The 16,505-nt window shown below is 46.6% G+C and overlaps 1 protein-coding gene across 22 annotated transcripts in view; it reads left to right on the plus strand.

The window, feature by feature from the left end:
• The window catches only part of Tmcc3 (transmembrane and coiled-coil domain family 3), a 275,765-nt gene extending 260,008 nt beyond the window's left edge, over window positions 1–15,757 (plus strand). For 20 of the 22 annotated variants that reach the window (XM_031349745.1, XM_031349741.1, XM_031349733.1 and 17 more), the window contains 3 exons: window positions 4,010–4,926; window positions 9,263–9,398; window positions 13,723–15,741. In XM_031349745.1, coding sequence (XP_031205605.1) covers window positions 4,010–4,926; window positions 9,263–9,398; window positions 13,723–14,025 — 1,356 coding nt within the window. In that variant the 3' untranslated portion in view covers window positions 14,026–15,741. Of the gene's footprint in view, window positions 1–3,135; window positions 3,935–4,009; window positions 4,927–9,262; window positions 9,399–13,722 lie in introns of those variants that run through there. The other 2 variants (XM_031349750.1, XM_031349730.1) reach the window with 2 other exon arrangements.
• The last annotated feature ends 748 nt before the right edge of the window (window positions 15,758–16,505 follow it).

Consider the following 16,505-nt stretch of genomic DNA (forward strand, 5'->3'; position numbering starts at 1 on the left):
TGTGTGTGTTTGTGTATGTCTCTGTGTGTCTGTATCTCTGTGTACGTCTCTCTGTGTGTGTGTTTGTGTCTGTGTGTGTCTCTGTGTGTCTGTATCTCTGTGGGTATATGTGTGTGTGTTTGTATCTTTGTGTGTCTCTGTATCTCTGTGTACATCTATATGTGTGTTTGTGTCTGTCTGTGTGTGTGTGTGTGTGTGTGTATGTGTGTGTGTGTGTGTGTGTATGTGTGTGTGTGTGTGTATGTGTGTGTGTGTACACCAGAGGAGAACCTTGGGTATCCTGTTGATTTATTCCTCTCCTCATTCCCTTGAGACAGGGTCTTTCACTAAACCTGAAGCAAAGCTAGGACAGAGTGAGCCCCCGCAATCCTCTTGTTTCCACACTCGCCGTGGCACTGGGGTCATAGGTGTGTACACAGCCATGCCCCACCTTTTATATGGGTGCTAGGGCTTTGAACTCATGTCCTCATGCATGAACAGCAACCTCTCTTACCATTAAGTCCACTCCCCAGCCCTTCTTTAAAGAGTCTTTATGTCCATTTGCAGAGGAAGAGCCTGAGGCTACGATAGTCTATAGGAATCGTGATAACAAGGATGGGGGTGAAATCTGCCTCCAGAGGCCTCAGTCTGGATTGTGCATCCGCAGCTTCACAGTGCTGCATCTCCTCAAATTACACAGTATTCACTCTGTATCCTATCCTCCTGTTTTACAGATTGAGTGATGGAATCCCACAGATCTGACTCAGTTTACCCAGAACCATGACATAGTGCCGGAGCAAGCCCATATTCCCTCATGCACACACTCCATATGCATGCTGCCTACAGGTGCTCCAGGAACCTCTGACCTCCTTTCACTGCCTAATTCTGAAAGCAGGTTGCACCATCCAGGGGTGGGTGCCGATTCCAGGATAAACAAAGCAGAGAGGGCTCAGCTCTCTTCCTCACACACACTCTTTGTCTCAGTTGACACCCAGGGGATCTGTGGGCATTGAGCAATGTATACCTGGCCCTTGCTTATCTGTGCAGTGATCAGGCTTCATATAAAAGTCCAAAATGTGCACCCCCAACAATTCTGTAGCTCTTCAAATGTGCATAACTGAGCTTTGCTGACAGGCAGTGAGACTGACTGACTTGAGCTTTTAAGCACTGTCTCTTTCCCCAGCCTAGAGTCTTGAGGACATGCCAAAGCATTGTTACAACTTTAAAGTAAGGCAAAAGTCGGTTGGCCTCCTGGGAGTAAACACGTCTCTGTTGTATATAAGGCTGTTTGGGACCTGCAGTCTTTAAGAGAGCCCAGTTCACAGCATTGGGACTACCTGGGTGGCTGACCAGCTCAGGGGTGGGGAGACCTGAAGAAAGATAAACAGGCGGTGACTTCCTGATGAGTTTTTCCAGGTAAACCATGAAACCTTTCTCTTCAGACACAGGAGAATTCTAAAACAAGATGTCAGTTGAGGTGCGTGTGTGCATGTGTGTGTGTGTGTGTGTATGTGTGTGTGTGTGTGTGTGTGTTTGATCTTATATTCAAATTCTAATTCCAGAAGGGCTAGAACAAGTTGCTCATGAAAAAAAAATGACAAGAATGTTGTGTAAATAGGCCAAACTAATGGACACCTGTTTGGATTCCCCAGGAGGGAAGAGTAATGTAGCTATGATTGACAGGGTCCAGGGATGCTTCTCCTCCACTTTGAGCTCAGTGTAGTTCCACAGCGTCTTCAGACTGTAAATGTCCATAATATTCTATACTTATTTACATACTGAGATCTTTCCTGAGTGTAAGCTCTACACTTAAAGACTGAAAGTCCTTATTTGTGTTTGTGTATATTGGTAGACAATGATGCACAGCTCCCTTCTCAGTGGAGTCTATTTGGAACAGCCTGGGAACTAAGAAACAACTCTGTCTAGAATTGTCAGGGCTACAAGGCCAGAACATGAGGCCGTGTTTTTGTTTTTATTCTGTCAATCAGTATCTTGAATGACTTCAGGGTAGACTCCTTGAAATAAAGAATGATGTCACTTTGGTTGATCAGTTGTAGACAACCCTTTTTGAATAAAGGAAGTGCTGGCCGAGGCTAGGTACAGCTGTGACATCATCTCTCCCATGTCCCTGTCCTGCAGAGGACTGGTAGCGAAAGTACACGGATGAGCAGTAAGAGCCAGAGTAAGCAGGATCACATGATATCAGGGCAATAAGAAGGCTCGCAGGAAGAAGCAGGTTTTGCTGGCACTGGAAAAGCTTGGGGGAAGAGGCGTTGGAGTGGCTCTCAGAAGCACAGTAGGATTTTGATAAGCAGTAGACAAGTGGGGAGCACTTTGAGAGAGTCCAGAGGATGCTCACATTCTCCACTCACTGCCGACCAGCTCACTTAGGCTAAGTGGCACCCCTTAACTGCAGCTGAGGCTTGAAAGGTGAGCTGGGGTCTTGCTGTGGCTGGGTAGTGTGATGTCCTTTGGGAGACCTTGGGAACTCAGTTCTTCTTTGTAAGTATGAGCAGCTCTGGTATCTCCAGCAAAATTCGGTTTCCAGCCTCCCTGGCTGTTCAGCCACCGTGAATTACTTTGGTGTATTTCTTTTCATTGTTCTCACGTGGACCTATTGTTGTTCTGGTTCAGTAACGAGCCATGGGTACTTAGCTTCTGTGAGCTCTCTGTCATCACCCCTCCTGTACACCTAAAGATCTCCATGTACCTGGTACTCCTCCTCGCTGACCAAGCACAGTCATGGCCCCTCAGTCCTCCTTTACAAATACCTTGCTGTCTAGTCTCACAGGGTCCTGTGTCGATTTCTTTTGCTGCCAGAGCCCTGGTCCTTTACAAGGTGGAAAGAAGAACTTCTGGCAGACATTACCTTGTCTCCTGTCGGGTAATGGCATTATTCTTATCAAGGGGATGTTAACTTGACAGCTGAGATGTTTCAGATTAGATATTATAATTGGAATTGGGTTCAGACTCTACCATGGCTCATTTTGCATCCTCTGAGGACTGTATCAGAATAATAGGGCAAGAGGAGGCTTGGCGGGCATCAAACCCTGGCTCCATGGCACTCAGTTGCTATGTGTGTGTGTCTTTAGCATGTTTCTTGCCTGGTTTGGTAATAAGGATCAAACATGATAATCTCTATGAACACATCAGCAAACTTGATGCCACAGGCTGGTTCTGCCCCTCGCTTGTAGAGCACAAACTTCTAGCCCTGACCAGGATCCCAGACGGACTCTGTAGTTTTTTGTCTGGACAGTCTGTGAATGTGCAAGCAGGTGTCTGGCTGGCTTTGTATTATCACAGCAGTTCTCAACCTGTAGGTCACAACCCCTCTGGGGAACGCCTATCAGATACTTAACATTATGATTCATAACAGTAGCAAAATTACAGTTATCAAGTAGCAACAAAATAACTTTATGGTTGGGGTCAGCACCGAGTGAGGTACTGTATTAAACGGTCCCAGCATTTGGACTAGGTCATCATTTTCCATTCACTTGGAATTATTTATTTTCATATAGAGATACCATTTTATTAGTCAATTATCAAAGTTAATCATGCACCATACAGGTCTGTCACATCTGCTTAATGAATCTATTCGGAAAATAATTTTCTTGATGGATGTGTCTGCTAGATACCCTCCCCCCTTTTTTTTCTTGTCTTTTTAAATGACTGAGTTCTGAATTAGGGGCCTTGCCCATCATGAGGCACACAGTGAGGGTCATGGCAAGTTTCCCAGGTCACCCAGGAAACCAGAACTTCCTCATTCCATTCTGCATCTTCTCCCCCGGAAACCAACAGTTACCACCTACAGACAGCAGATTGGATACGCTGGAGATGTGATTTCGCATCACGCAGTGGGGCTGTCCCGCCTTCTTCACCTTGGAAGGATAACATAGAGTGCTCATCCTGTGACACATGCCGTTGGAAAATCTAGGACTTAACAGATGCGCCACATGTACACGCACAGTTCCCTCACACCGAACGTCTCTCTCACTTCACGTGTCAATCTGGTTCTCCTTCTCTCTTTCAGGTGGACCGCCATGACATGAATACCCTCAGCCTACCCCTGAACATACGCCGAGGTGGCTCAGACACCAACCTGAACTTCGATGTCCCAGATGGCATCCTGGATTTCCACAAGGTCAAACTCAGCGCAGACAGCCTGAAACAAAAAATCTTAAAGGTGACGGAGCAGATAAAAATCGAGCAGACGTCCCGAGACGGGAACGTGGCAGAGTATCTGAAACTGGTCAGCAGCGCCGACAAGCAGCAGGCTGGGCGCATCAAGCAGGTCTTTGAGAAGAAGAACCAGAAGTCAGCCCACTCCATCGCCCAGCTCCAGAAGAAGTTGGAGCAGTATCACAGAAAGCTCAGGGAGATTGAACAGAATGGAGTGACCCGAAGCTCGAAGGACATTTCTAAAGACAGCCTGAAGGAAATACACCACTCTCTGAAGGATGCCCACGTGAAATCTCGAACTGCTCCCCACTGCCTGGAGAGCAGTAAATCGAGCATGCCAGGGGTATCCCTCACGCCCCCCGTGTTTGTCTTCAACAAGTCCAGAGAGTTTGCCAACCTGATCCGGAATAAGTTTGGCAGTGCAGACAACATTGCTCACTTGAAGAATTCCCTAGAAGAGTTCAGGCCAGAAGCCAGCCCCAGGGCTTACGGTGGAAGCGCTACCATCGTGAATAAACCTAAGTATGGCAGTGATGACGAATGCTCTAGTGGTACATCCGGCTCGGCTGACAGCAATGGGAACCAGTCCTTTGGGGCTGGTGGGGCCAGCACTATGGACAGCCAGGAGAAGCTTGCCAAGATCGTAGAGGAACTGAGGCAGATCAAGGTGACCCAAACCCAGCTGGCGGAAGACATTGAGGCACTGAAGGTGCAGTTTAAGAGAGAATATGGCTTCATCTCTCAGACTCTGCAAGAGGAGAGATACAGGTACGTACTTGGAAGTCTCCCTCTAGGATTCCTTTAGAAGCACGAAGCAGAAGCTGTCTGCTTACCAGTGAAGTGCTAATGGATGTGTTTGCGATAGATACGGATGTGGATGCAGAGGCATTTAAAGATTGATCATTCTTTCCGTCCTTCGTGATCCTAAGTTCCATAATTTCTGGTTTATAGCTGACAATTAGAGGAAGACATTATATGCACGGGTCTCTTAAAATATCGTTATCCAAGCCGTGACTCATATGCCTAGTAAGAAGTTGATTCAGCAGACATCTGTGATGGCCTTATTACACTAATTTAGAGACCTGTTTCCCTCCATCATAGCAGACAAGTGGACCTAATTCGTTGGACAGTGAGACAATGAGGCAGACTCATATGTGATATGTCAGTTTGAAATAGATGCATTTTGTTCATTAAGCTTTTAAAAAAAAAAAACGCTCATGGACTGCAGGGATGACTCCGTGGATAAAGTGCTTGCCATGCAAGGAGGAGGGCTTCAGTCCAGGTACCTGGCACCCATGCAAGTGTTGGCCATAACAGCACAGGTCTGTAACCACAGCACTTGGGGCAGTAGAGACAGGCAGATCCTAGACTAGACCTTGCCTTATCAGTCAACCAAGTCAGATTCAGTGAGAGACCCAAAATACCTGGCATCACCCTCTGGCCTCTACACACACACACACACACACACACACACACACACACACATGTGCCCCCGTCCCACAAAGCCATTTTACTATAAATGAGTGTCTCTCAGACACCCATCTTGAGATGATAGGTTTTGTAGCCTGGCATTTATGTGTTTATAGTTTTTAAAGAAAGAGTGTAGATGGCCAAATATGAGATTGCTTGCCCCATTTTGCTCATAGCCTCCCAAATTATTCCCATCAAAATGAGTTAACTTCTAAGAATGTGAAATAGATTGTAAACGTTTACTGCGCACTATAACATTTAAATTATGAATTTAACTTACACTTGGTGTATAACTGTATGTCATAATTTAGAACATGGCTCTTTCTCATTTTTACGAAAGTTTCTTTTTTTTTTTTGTGATGCCAAGATTTGCACCAAGGGCTTCACGCATCCTAAGCATGCGCTGTGCCACTGAGACATATTACCAGCCTTGAATCTGTGCTTTAACCTGTCATATACATCTTTGACTCCAGCACGTTCATCTTACAAGAACTGTTACTCTTGTTTTTTTTAAAAAAATTTTTTTTAGATTTATTATTCTCTCATATGTTTCATCCCAACTGCAGTTTCCTCTCCTTCCCCTCCCCGAGTCCCTCCACACGCACGACACCCCCCCCACCACCACCCTGATCCACTCCTCTTCACCTCTCCTCAGAAAAGAGCAGGCCTTCCAGGAACATCAAGCAAACACGGTGTAACCAGCTACGATAAGACCAGGCACATGTTCTCACGTCAAGGCTGGGTGATACACTCCAGTAGAAGGAAAAGGGGCTCACAAGAAGGCAAAAGACTCAGGGAATAGAACTAGCTCCCACTGTTAGGAGTCGCACAAGAACACCGAGCCACACAACTATAACATATATGCAAAGGACCCAGGCCAGACCTCTGCAGGCTGCCTGATCTCTGCGAGCCCACTTGAGTCCCGGTCAGTTGATTCTGTGGCCTGTAAAGAATTATTTTTCAAGTCATGGTGGCATGAGAATATATTGACCTGAACTTCAGCCAGATCATTTGAGATACTGTGTTTTGGATGCATGTCTTATCCTGAATCACAAACACTCCCTTATGTGAGTCTTAGACTGCTTTTGCTTTCATGTGTCCGGCATTTGCTGATCCCCGTATTATAGCCATCAGGTGCATTTCTTAACAGGTTAAAAGGCTTACTTAGAACAATGATAATGTTTGGCACTCATGAAGCTGAAGCTGAAGAAATCATTAAATATGAATTAAGCCTTTTCACCTATCAAATGACCTATTAAATATCTATAACTAGCATGGGCCAGTCATTTCAGTTTAAGACATCATCATTAGATACTGCAACCTCTTTAAGTTACCCAGAACAAAGTTTCAAATGGGACACAATTCTCATCTCTGATGGTGTGTGTGAGAAAGGAATTGTCTGTCTCTCACTTTTGGGTTTTTGGATATGCTGTCCTGTAAGGCATCTATAATTTGTGATGAGCATAATCTTAACGTATTTTTAGAAAAGATATATTTATTTATATTTTATGTGTATGAGTATTTTGCCTGAGTGGATGTCTGTGCACCATGTGTGTGCTGTGCCCATGAGACCAGAAGAGGGCAACAGATTCCCTAGAACTGGAGTTACAGACAACTGTTAGCCAACTATGAAGGTGCTGGGGTTTGAACCCAGGTCCTCTGGAAGAGCAGCCAGTGCTTTTAACTGCTGAGCCATCTCTCCAGCCCTGAGGTTAATTTTTTTATTAGCATTTAGTAGTCTAAGAGCTGAAAAAGCATGTCTTAGTGTTTGCTGCAAGGCAATGGAATTGCCTTCAGGAGTGGAAGCTAATTATAAAAACTTCATTCTTATCAGTGAGTGCATACCATGTATGTTCTTTTGTGATCACTCAGAATGATAGTCTCCAGATCCATCCATTTGCCTAAGAACTTCATGAATTCATCATTTTTAATAGCTGAGTAGTACTCCATTGTGAAAATGTACCATATTTTCTGTATCCATTCCTCTGTTGAGGGACATCTGGGTTCTTTCCAGCTTCTGGCTATTATAAATAAGGCTGCTATGAACAGAATAGAGCATGTGTCCTTATTACATGTTGGAGCATCTTCTGGGTATATTCCCAGGAATGGTATTGCTGGGTCCTCTGGTAGTACTATGCCCAATTTTCTGAGGAACTGCCAAACTGATTTCCAGAGTGGTTGTATCAGCCTGCAATCCCACCAGCAATGGAGGAGTCTTCCTCTTTCTCTACATCCTTGCCAGCATCTACTGTCACCTGAGTTGGTGTGAGGTGGAATCTCAGAGTTGTTTTGATTTGCATTTCCCTTATGACTAAGGATGTTGAACATTTCTTTAAGTGCTTCTCAGCCATTCTGTATTCCTCAGTTGAGAATTCTTTGTTTAGCTCTGTACCCCATTTTTACACATGGCATATACTCATTGATAAGTGGATATTAACCCAGAAGTTCAGAATACCCAAGATACAATTCACAGACCACTTGAAGCTCAAGAAGAAGGAAGACCACAGTGTGGATATTTCGTCCTTCTTAGAAGAGGGATCAAATTACCCATGGTAGGAAATACAGAGACAAAGTTTGGGGCAGAAACTGAAGGAAAGGCCATCCAGTGACTGTCCCACCTAGGGATCCATCCTATATACAGTCACCAAACCCATACACTGTTGTGGATGCCAGCAAGTACTTACTGACAGGAGCCTGATATAGCTGTTTCCTGAGAGGCTCTGCCAGTGTCTGACTAATACAGAAGTAGAAGATGCTCACAGCCATCCATTGGACTGAGCACAAAGTCCCCAATGGAGGAGCTAAAGAAAGAACCCAAGGAGCTGAAGGGGTTTGCAGCCCCATAGGAGGAACAACAATATGAACCAACCAGTACCCCCAGAGCTCCCAGAGACTAAACCACCAACCAAAGAGTACACATGGAGGGAACCATGGCTCCAGCCGCATATGTAGCAGAGGATGGCCTTGTGGGACATCAATGAGAAGAGAGGCCCTTGGTCTCATGGAGGCTTGATGCCCCAGTGTAAGGGAATGCCAGGACATGGAAGCAGGAGCAGGTGGGTTAGTGAGCAGGGAGAGGGGGGATGGAATAGGAGGGTTTTTGGAGGGGATAAAATTTGCAATGTAAATAAAGAAAACTTCTACTAAATAAAAAAAAAAAATCATTCTTTTCTTTGTGGGCTATGCAGCCTCAGGCCCCCAATTACTGTTGGGCAGAAAAAGGGAGAGGCCACTATAGATGTGGCCAGGCCTGATTTGTCCTTGCTGTACAGCTGTCTCCTAGCTAGAGGCAACCACATCCCTAACAAAGCCTATCTGTCATCATGGCAGCCAGTTCAGGTGCTAGTCTGGCATGGGTAGGGAAAAACAAAACAAAACAAAACAGGTTTGATCTTGGTAAAGCCTCAAAGTTGAGGACATACCGTTAAGACTGAAGAGGCGGGTCCCTCCTAGAATTAGGATTCAGGAGTAACCAAAATCGTGTTCCCCACAAATAGACCTACTCTTTCAGAAAAATCGTCTTCCAGGGGAGGAAAACAAGCCAAGGGCCCCAAGACAAAAAGGAACATCATGCTAAACTGTGCCGTTGGGACACCTGTGCCACGTGCTCACTGTGGCCCCTGTTTTTGTCAAGGTATGAGCGACTTGAAGACCAGCTCCATGACCTGACAGAGCTGCACCAGCATGAGACAGCAAACCTGAAGCAGGAACTGGCCAGCGCGGAGGAGAAGGTGGCCTACCAGGCCTGTGAGCGCTCAAGGGACATCCAGGTATGGTTCCCCTCCTGGCCAGACCCCAGTGGAGGATTTTTCTAGGCTTTAATTCATTAAACAGGTCTAACCTGGTACACTTCCCCAAGCCCTCCATTCTGAGGGGCAAGATTTTCATTCTCTCTACATAGATCTCTCTCATCCACCTGCTGGCTCCACTGGCTTATGTTGCCCCTGTTACTGTGAGACTTCACCTGTACCTCTGTTGCCTAACTCAGTGGGCAAGTATTTATCACTAGCCCAAGTCCAATAACTCCAAAATTTTAAGAAATGTCATGTGTTAGGCAGCCCTGCCTTCAGGAAGCTCCTTGCAGAGAGAGGCTGGAGTAGTCTAAAGGTATACCAGATGGCTCTAGCAAAGACCCTATAGTGCCCCAGAAATCCAGTCCAGCTATGCCCCACTGGCTGGATAGGAGCAGGGAGTGGGAATGGCAGTTGGGCATTCCATGGTAAGCTTAGGATTCAAGTCTATTAGTTACCAAGTATTTGGCTCTAAGCAGGCCTTGAGTCTGCTTATCTGTAAAGCGATTGCTTCATATTTATAAGATCATCAAGCATCTGACTGCCAGCCCCTAGTAAAGCCCTGTACTTGGTACTTACTCAATAGCCCTTTGCAGTTACTCTTATTGTTGGTCCCATTTCTCAGATCTGGAGACCGAGGTACAAAGAGGTGAAGTGACCCATACAAGGCCTTGCAAATTGTCCCTCAGGAATGACTAAGAAGGCTGAACTGAAAAGGAAAGGCAAGACCCAGAAGGTTGGCTGGAAGGGATGAGTAGATCCACATATAACAGTCATGTCACAACCAAAAGCCAGAGGCAGGACTTACTCCCGAGGTCCCCAGGCTGCTATGGCACAGCCTGAGGCTTCTTGGTCACCTTTCTAAAGAAATCATAACAATAACCAAAACCAGTAATGCTCATCTCCCATTTTCAGATCTTCTCTGTAGTCGGTGGGTATTTTCTGTGCAGCCATCCACACTCCGAACTCCACTTTACAAGGGAGTAGGCTGGAGCATAAAAGACAGGGCTTCTTCCCTGGGGCACATGCCGCCGCCATGCAAGCATTTTATTCTGCACTGGTGGAGGCTGCGTTTGCTGATGCCAGAGGTCTGCTTGGATAGTTCTGGGAAGTGGGGCTTTAGAGCTGATGGGAAACATTGTCCCCAAAGAGCAGAGGACACTGGGAAACTACTCTCTATTCTCTGGATGAGGAGCCTCAGAGTCCCCACTGACTGATCTGGGACAGCATTCTCGTCTGTTAAGTGATCCTATATAAAACATTTTTATTACATTTGTGTGTGTGTGTGTGTGTCTCACAGCATACACTTGGCGATTGGAGAATGGCTTGCAGGAGTCAGTCCCCTCTTTCTACCTTGTGGGCCCCAGGAATCAAAATTCAGTTCTTCAGACTTGGCAGCAAGTGCTTTACCCACTGAGCCATCCCACCTGCCCTAGGCCATCTTATTTTAGAACAGGTCTAGGATATCACTGGGTGGTGTCTAAACATGCCGTTTCCTCATCTAGGGGATGGTTTGGATTAACATTGTTCTCCGTTCCTTAAGAAACATATTCTGGGAGTGAGGAGGTCAGATCAAGGGAGGGGCCCCACAAAGGGAACTTTAACTTCTGAGGAGTTCATTTCCACATTTTTCAGCTGCATCTCTAGTCAGAGCTATCAAGAGCAGCTCTGTCAATGACAAAGGTCATGGAGGTTCAAAGCCTGCTCTACTACTCTGTCTCTGTGTGAACCTGGCCAAGTCAGTGCGGTACGCCTCTGATTTCTCATCTTCAAAAAGTCAAGAAGATCAAATAGAATCAGATATTTATTGTACCAGAGTCTTCGCCAGACTCATAATAAACAGCCAAGAAGTTAATGCTGGGGTTCCTTTTATCTTATTGTTAAGTAGCAGCATTCTTCAAGGCTTTTAGCCATTGATCTCTCTGTTCCCCGTGTCTGTGGTTCTTGTAAGTGAGCTTCCAAAGGAATAAGCTGGGATGCTGCATGGAGCAAGGGCCCACAGAACCACAGTTTTTGCTGTTAGGTGACTGATCCCCCATCCTCTTTAAAATCCAGAGTATCCAGTTTAAACTACTGAAGATAACCCCACCCTCTATTTTCATATAAAACAAGTTAAACACTCAACCAAAGAAATCCTAATTATCATGAGGCATAATTTCTCCATGCCATGGGCAAACTGCCTTAACAATTCATTGCCTGATTTTCTTGGATCTTTCTTTGAGTAAGACATTGGTGGCAGTTCTATGGTGAATTCTAAGATTAGCCTGAGGAGATGTGGACCTCTCTACCCTAAACCTGAGTGAAAAGGGCCAAACACGACAGTCCTTTGTCTTAATCTGTCACCCTTTTCACACCGTATCTAAAATGAAATGGAAAAAAAAAAAATGCCAGGCTCCATAGTTGAAAGCTAGCCCGCCCTTCTGCACTTGGCTGTTAGTGCCGGCAGCCAGCAGCACTTAAAATGTGAAGATCTGAGAAAGTTTTATCCTTTGGTCGGCAGCCTAGTATAATGAAAGTTGCTATAGTAACAGAGAACCCTGTTCTTTGGCCCAGCGAGTATATTCAGCAGGAGAAAAGCAAATCAATGTTGGAGCCATTACACTCGCTTAAAGCCCGGAAAGGTGACCGCACGCAGCTGCACAAGCACATTGGCAAATGATTGCCACAACAGACTGGCGGAGGAGCAGGCGTGCCGCTCCGCCTCCCAGGGGGCATGGGCTTTTCCTCTGGAAGCTGACATTCCTGTTACTGGCACCCAGGCTCTTCAGCCACCTGCTACGTGCAACACTGCTCCATTCTGAAGTGGACAATGAGGGCAGGGTGAGCCTAGTCCCTGACCACCCACAACGTACGCGCCTCTCAGCTGTGCAGGAAAGCTAGCTAGAGAAAAGGTGGGTCAGGAAGGCTTCCTTTAGGGAATGTCCATGAGGATGAGACCTCAGACACATGGCAGATCCACAGGTGAAGGGGTGGTGCTTAAGTGTTTCCAGCAGTGTGTACTGCATTGACAAAGTGGTCCCCCACCCCCAGGCATTTTCAGAACCTGGAAAGGGTCAGTTTGGCCAGAGCAGTGGGTGGAAAGTAGGAGAAGATGTCTGTGCCTAGGCCAGGCAAGATTCTGAAAGGTCTTTATGAAGAGGGATGTCAGAGATGTAAATCTTTCAAAGGTTACATGGACTATGGCAGGGAATATGGATTATGGAACACGCAGTGTGAAATTAATCCCAAATCACAGCAAGCAAGAGGTCCCAACGACCCCGAGTGGGTGGGGAATGTAAGAGAGGGAATAGAGTAAGATAGACAATAGGTGCTGGCTGCATTGGCAGAGCCAGCTGATGGCTGGACAAGAGACATGTCAAAGGATGCTTTGGGGTATCTGTCCTAAGAGGCCTATTGGTGTTCTACGAAAAGGAGTTGGGGGTATGAGGACACAGGATCACTGTGTACACTCCAGGAACGTACTTGTGACTGTGTTGCAGAGGGGCGTTTCCCAAAAGCTCTGTAGATGTGCAAGTCAGCCTCCGAAGAAACAGCCAGGCTAGAGATCTACCCTGAGTCACCCACGTGATGCCGTCCTAGGAGGGGAAGCGTCAGGTTGCCCAGGGTCCGGAGAGACAGCCTGGGCTGCTCACTTAATTAATTCACAAGGCAGATGGAGGCCGAGCAGCCCATGGATTCAGTCTTTCCCCTACTGTCAGTTACACAGACACAAGCTCCCGGCCCCTGTGCTGGAGGGGCAGAGGGAAAGAGCAGATACCACAGACGAGGGTGCAACAGCCTGCGTTCCAGAATGCAGCTCCAGCTCCGCCCCTTTTCAGTCTCCTCCTGACAGTGCCAACAGATGCCAGTGTTTCCCGTCACCTTATCTCAAGTATAAATACATTGAAGGAAGAAGTGAACCTTTATGGCCAGGTATGATGATGCTATTTGACTGTAATCCCAAATCTCAGCATTTGGGAAGGTTGAGACAGGTGGATTGGAAGTTTCAGGCCAGATTGGGCTACTTCACAAGAGACCTTGTCGCCAAAAATAAACATAAACAGTAAACAAATAAACAAAAGTAGATCCCTGTAACTCCTCCCTTATGGCGTTTTTATGGTCGAATACACGTGGGTACCCTACCCATGACAGACAGGGTAAAACGAGTCTTGGGATACCTTCATCTCTCACTGTTGGTTTGGGGATTTGAAACTACGGAGGCAGTAGATGCTCTGAGCTGGAGTTTGGGGCACATCTGGCCATGTGTTCCCTTGAGGCCTGTGATTCCAGCAACGTCTGACCCTTGCTCTCCTCTTGCCCACAGGAAGCCTTGGAATCTTGCCAGACACGCATCTCTAAGCTGGAACTGCATCAACAGGAACAGCAGACCCTGCAGACAGATGCTGTGAACGCCAAGGTCCTGCTGGGGAAGTGCATCAATGTGGTTCTGGCCTTCATGACCGTCATCCTGGTGTGCGTGTCCACCCTGGCCAAGTTCGTCTCGCCCATGATGAAGAGTCGCTCCCACATCCTTGGCACCTTCTTTGCTGTGACTCTTCTCGCCATATTCTGTAAAAACTGGGACCATATCTTGTGTGCCATAGAAAGGATAATCATCCCAAGATGAGCCACTGGTTCCTGCCTTCACATCCTCTCAAGTTTTTATTTTGAAGACAAAAATTCTGTGCATACTACCAAAATTTCTGAATGAACGGCTGTGCCAAAGATGGCGAGAAGGACCAGAGCTGTGTGGTGTAAATAAGTAGTCTCTTAACCCAGTAGCAGTTGCCAACACTGTCCCTGTTCGTGGTTAACATGAAACTGTCCCAGAGTTCCCCTCGAGTGGCTCACTGCCTTAATCAGAGCCAATCTCCAGCCCGCCTGTCAAGCCCGGCGCGGTAAAGCCCTGGCGATTGAGCACCATGATTGCTAACAGCTGGGTTCTGAGTTCCCCTGACCAGCAAGAATATGGCAGGACTCGGGCAAGTGAGCCAACACAAGTTCTGGCAGGGTTGAGCTGGGGGTCTATAGAAGCTCAGTGAGTCTCTCTGTGATCCATCCCACTTGTCCACAGGTGGCTCTGTGTCCTACTATGTACCCAGTGTTCACAGCGGTCAATGATATATATCCTCATAACATGGAAATCTTCTACCTGCTTATCCAGCGAAAGTCTGCCTGACCCATAGCACTGCACTTTACAAGGTAGACACTAGGATTTACAGCCGGGCTTTCCTCTTCTTATGCCCAGGGCACCACATACCTGATTTCATCTTGCGTGGCTAGCAGTGCCCTGCCCTCGGAGCATCTGGCTGGGCTATTGTCAAACTGTAGCTTTGGTAACTTGGGGTCCTTCGAGCATCCCTGGGGAGGCAATGCTCTGGCGATTGTTAACTGTGATAAATGCCCTTAGAGGATGGGGATGCACTTTATGTGATTCACTTTACTCGCAGGTCCACGGGGATCAGACTGCAAAGCTTGTTCAGGAAATGAAAACGAATGACGCTCACGCTGCCCAGTTTTCTTTTTCTCAGAGACTGCAAAATCAAACTTCATAAAGCTTCTGTGTGCCAGGCAGGACAGTGGAGACCTAAGAGGGATGTGAACTTTTAGGTCTAATCGAATGGTGGCTAGATCAGTGGGAGCCCTTTACCCAGATGAGAGGAGGAGAGGGTCCCTTAGGGACGTGAAAAGCACCAGGAATAAAATGAAGTGCCGTGCTGGAGCTGGGCTGCTGCCGTCTGTCTCTTAGGTACACAGATAAGCTCTGAGGTCACAGGATAATTGCACTGCCAGTGAGCAGAAAGTGTGCGAGAGCTGCTGTGTTTTGTTGGATGGCTGCCCGTTTTTTTGACAGACCTGGTTTTCTGTGTACACCACCAAGAGGAGAGAGAAGATTTTATTGGATGCTGTCAGCCAGCCCGGTCAGGACTCTGGTCCTCCCACCCACCTGCTGAAGGTGTAAAGATATTCTTAAATACTTTCTTCCAGAAGACTATCTCTTAGATTTAACTATCCTCACTTGCAAATGGATGTCCTTAGGGACATTCCCTGGGGGTTGGGGTTGGCAGCGAGTAGCAATTTAGTACAAGTCCCAGTTATATGAGTGAGACTCACACAGCGCCAACCTTTGCCCCTCTCCCACCCCCCACTTCGAAGTCAATCACTCATGATTTCAGTACATTCACAAAGTATTTAACCATCATCCCTAATCAATTCCAGATCCATGCTTTTCAAAAAATAATAAATATAACTTTATGAAATACAAAGGATTTTGAAATCAGGGATGAGGGAGTTCCCAGCACCACTCCTATCTATGGCTTTGTCCCTACATAGGAGACAGGGGTTTCTAGTCCAAAAAAGGGAGGAAGAGAGAACCATGATCTTCCCCTTACCTGTAGGCTCCAGACTCTGCCTGCCTGCACCCTGAAGTAAGCTGTGCTCTGCTGGCCTCCCATTCCTATTTGTGAATATTTCCAAGTGGCACTTAGAGCGTGCCAGGGCCTGGGATGCCCGTGAATGCTGCTAGCAGGTTTCAGAATGAGTTTGAATGCAGCCTTAAGAGGCTTAGCTAGGGCTCTGGGAGAACCCAGGAAGAGGTTCTGTTCTCACGCCTGCACCTGCCCAGCCTAACAGGACCGCTCTTGATTGACACTTGTCCAACCTGCAATCTGTGTTTCTTCTCCCTGATGAGAAAGTCCAAAACAGCACACTCCATACCCTTCAGACTGAGCTTTGGACAGAATCTGTTAGAAACCGGCACCATTGTGAATTAATGGGGGTGGTGGGACATCCAAGTCGTCATGGATTCCTTCTAAAGAACTTAGATGCCCACCAATTCCCATTAAATGTCAAACCACCTTCTCTGCCTGGCTATGTGAAGCTTTTTATTTTTTTAATAAGATTGTATAGTTCAAGGAGATTTTGATTCCACAGTTCTTTTTCCTCTCAAGGGCTATAACCCCTCTCTCGCTCTCTGAGACATATATAACTTACACACTGAAGGTAGTGATAGAGCTGTGAGGAATTGGAATCAGTTTGTAATTAAGTCAGCCCATTTTGTTTTGCACTTTACGTTTCGAGTAAGCATCTCGTGTATCCCTCGTGCTG

The sequence above is a fragment of the Mastomys coucha genome, unplaced genomic scaffold (genome assembly GCF_008632895.1).
Source record: "Mastomys coucha isolate ucsf_1 unplaced genomic scaffold, UCSF_Mcou_1 pScaffold4, whole genome shotgun sequence".
NCBI classification, from domain to species: Eukaryota; Metazoa; Chordata; class Mammalia; order Rodentia; family Muridae; genus Mastomys; species Mastomys coucha.